This window comes from Octopus bimaculoides, unplaced genomic scaffold (genome assembly GCF_001194135.2).
Source record: "Octopus bimaculoides isolate UCB-OBI-ISO-001 unplaced genomic scaffold, ASM119413v2 Scaffold_105217, whole genome shotgun sequence".
Taxonomy (NCBI): domain Eukaryota; kingdom Metazoa; phylum Mollusca; class Cephalopoda; order Octopoda; family Octopodidae; genus Octopus; species Octopus bimaculoides.
Window position 1 is genome coordinate 17,042 of NW_026307429.1, and position 2,597 is coordinate 19,638.

General features: G+C 38.0%; 1 protein-coding gene across 1 annotated transcript in view; it reads right to left on the reverse strand.

The window, feature by feature from the left end:
• The window catches only part of LOC106879666 (deleted in malignant brain tumors 1 protein), a 36,089-nt gene that overhangs the window by 16,609 nt on the left and 16,883 nt on the right, over positions 1-2,597 (reverse strand). The window contains exons 10-11 of the mRNA XM_052978214.1: positions 304-473; positions 142-201 (exon numbers count right to left, since the gene is read on the reverse strand). Coding sequence (XP_052834174.1) covers positions 142-201; positions 304-473 — 230 coding nt within the window. The remainder of the gene's footprint in view (positions 1-141; positions 202-303; positions 474-2,597) is intronic.

A 2,597-nucleotide genomic window follows, 5' to 3' on the forward strand; every position in this document is an offset into this window, starting at 1 on the left:
TATATATATATATATATATACATATATATATGTATGTATGTATATATAATAAGCAGAAAAGAGTAGGAATCAAAACTTTATAAACATGAAAACAGACACAGGGCATCATCCCCAGATAAGTTAAGAAATAAAAATACCTACTTTCTGGGTGACTGGTGGTGGTTGGTGTTGGAGCGGGACTCCATGTGGTGTTGTACAGGGCTGAAGAAAAAAAAGAAGAAATATACAATAAGCGTGCTGTATTCTACAACAAGAAAAATAACAGAAACAGCAGAAACTCGTTAAACTAATTGAAATACTTACGTGCCGAACAGATGACCCCTGCGTCTTCAAAGTGGTCGCAGTTGTGTTGACCAATCTGAGGATATTGACAGTCCTCGATGGTTGATTCACTGCCCATGCAGTTGACATCGTCCAGCCAAATGGTGCCGGTCCCAGGACCAAAATTGCCATTAATAGTTGCAACTCCGACACTGAATAACAACAACAACAACAACAATAATTACATCAATTATGCTGGTTATATTAGTTAAAGGTGATAAGTTTTGAAACTGTTATTGTGTGATACAAAATTCTTAGCAGCATTTCGTCTGTCTAAACATCCTGAGTTCAAATTCCGCTGAAGTTGACTTTACCAGTCGTCCTTTTGGGAGTCAATTGAATAAATACCTGTTTAATATTGGGATTGATGTAATTAGCGAAATCTCTCACCCAGAATTTCAAATCTTGTGCCTATTGTAGAAAGAAGTATTATTATTATTATTATTATTATTGAGTGAGAGAGCAGTGCATGCCATCAAAGTGACACTGGGGTACAAATATACGAAGCCCATTATACCCATCATGACTACCCGTCTGATAAGGGTACACCAGGCACATGCATCACAACCATATGTACGCGACATGGTGATCTCATATCAAAATTAACAGCGTATGACCTCGCAGGTGGAGCCCAGTTAGAATTTTCTTCAGGTCGAGTAGCCCATCCAGCTCAAAAAGTCCCTGAATAAGGTTTGTTTAAGGATGTTGAGCAAAACACCCATGTTTCCAAAGGTGAATTATTCAAACCCCAAAGAATTCCTCTCAACACATGGCTATGATGCTCCCCCACTACTTCTGCTCATGATCAGAGATGCACATACCGTCAGCCACAAAGGAACATGCTTAACTGGTTAAGGTCAAACAACTGACAAGCAAATCTGTGGTATTGAGCAGAATATTTGCTGTGGCCCATCTTTTATACCAAGACAAAACAATATACATGATAGCACCTCCAATCAGTTAAGAAAAGAAGCCATGAGAGCCACTGCCTGGTACTGCATCAGGGCATTTATTATTAATATTATTATTATTGCTATTATTATTGCTAAAAGCAACAGTAACATCCACCCTTAGGGGTCAGCCACATTTAAGTGGCAAATATACTTCACATTATTATTATTATTATTATTATTATTATTATTATAAAAGCTGTGAGCTGGCAAATATTTCACCCATCACTATGTTCTGAGTTCAAATTCCACCAAGGTCGACTCCATTGCTCATCCTTTTGGGGTTGATAAATTAAGTACCAGTCAGGCATTGAGGTCGATGTGATTAACTATCCCCCTCCCCTCAAATTCCAGGCCTTGTGCCTTTTGTAGAAAGGATTATTATTATTATTATTATTATTATTATTATTATTATTATTATTGCGTGAAAGACACTGAGGTATAAATATATAAAGCCCGATATATCCATCGTGATTACTTGTCTGATAGGGGTTCACCAGGTACATGCATCACAAACATATGCGCAGTAACATGATGACCTCATATGAAGATAAACAGCACATGACCTCGCAGATGGGGCCCAGTAAAAATTTTCTTCAGGTCAAGTAGCCCATCCTGCTCAAAAGGTCTCTGAATAAGGGTTATTTAATGATGAATGAAACACCTATGTTTCCAAAGGTGAATTATCCAAACCCCAAAGAATCCCTCTCAACACATGGCTATGATGCTCCCCCACTACTCCTGCTCATGATCAGAGATGTACATATCGTCAGCCGCTAAGAGACAAGCTCAGCCGGTTAATGCCAAGCAAATCTGTGGTTATTTAGTAGGATGTTTGTTGTAGTCTATCTTTACAATAAGACAAAACAATGTACTTGATAACACTTACAATCAGTTAAGATCAGAAGCCATGTGAGTCACTGTCTGATACTGCATCAGAGCTTTATTGTTACTATCATTATTATTATTTTATGTGTGACTTTTGCTTTGCATTTGTACAAGTTGGCTCCAAGTCTCACCCAGAGACCTCAAGAGACAACAAGTTAGAAGTTCATGTAGGTGTTATGCCTAGGGTACCATATATTTGGATTTGTACATAGTGTTGTTCTAGAGAATGTTTAAGAAACCATAAGACAATTATGTGTTTGCTTTAAAATTTGAGATCACATAGACAGTATTTTACGTAGGATATGGGCAGTTCCCATGAGCACTATCTTTTGAACTTCAGCCATTTTGGGGTTTCCTGGTATCTGAGCTAGGTAGTAATCAGCCCATTTCGCTGTCATTCTCAGGGCACCTATGACAATAGGTATTGTTTTCGTCTTC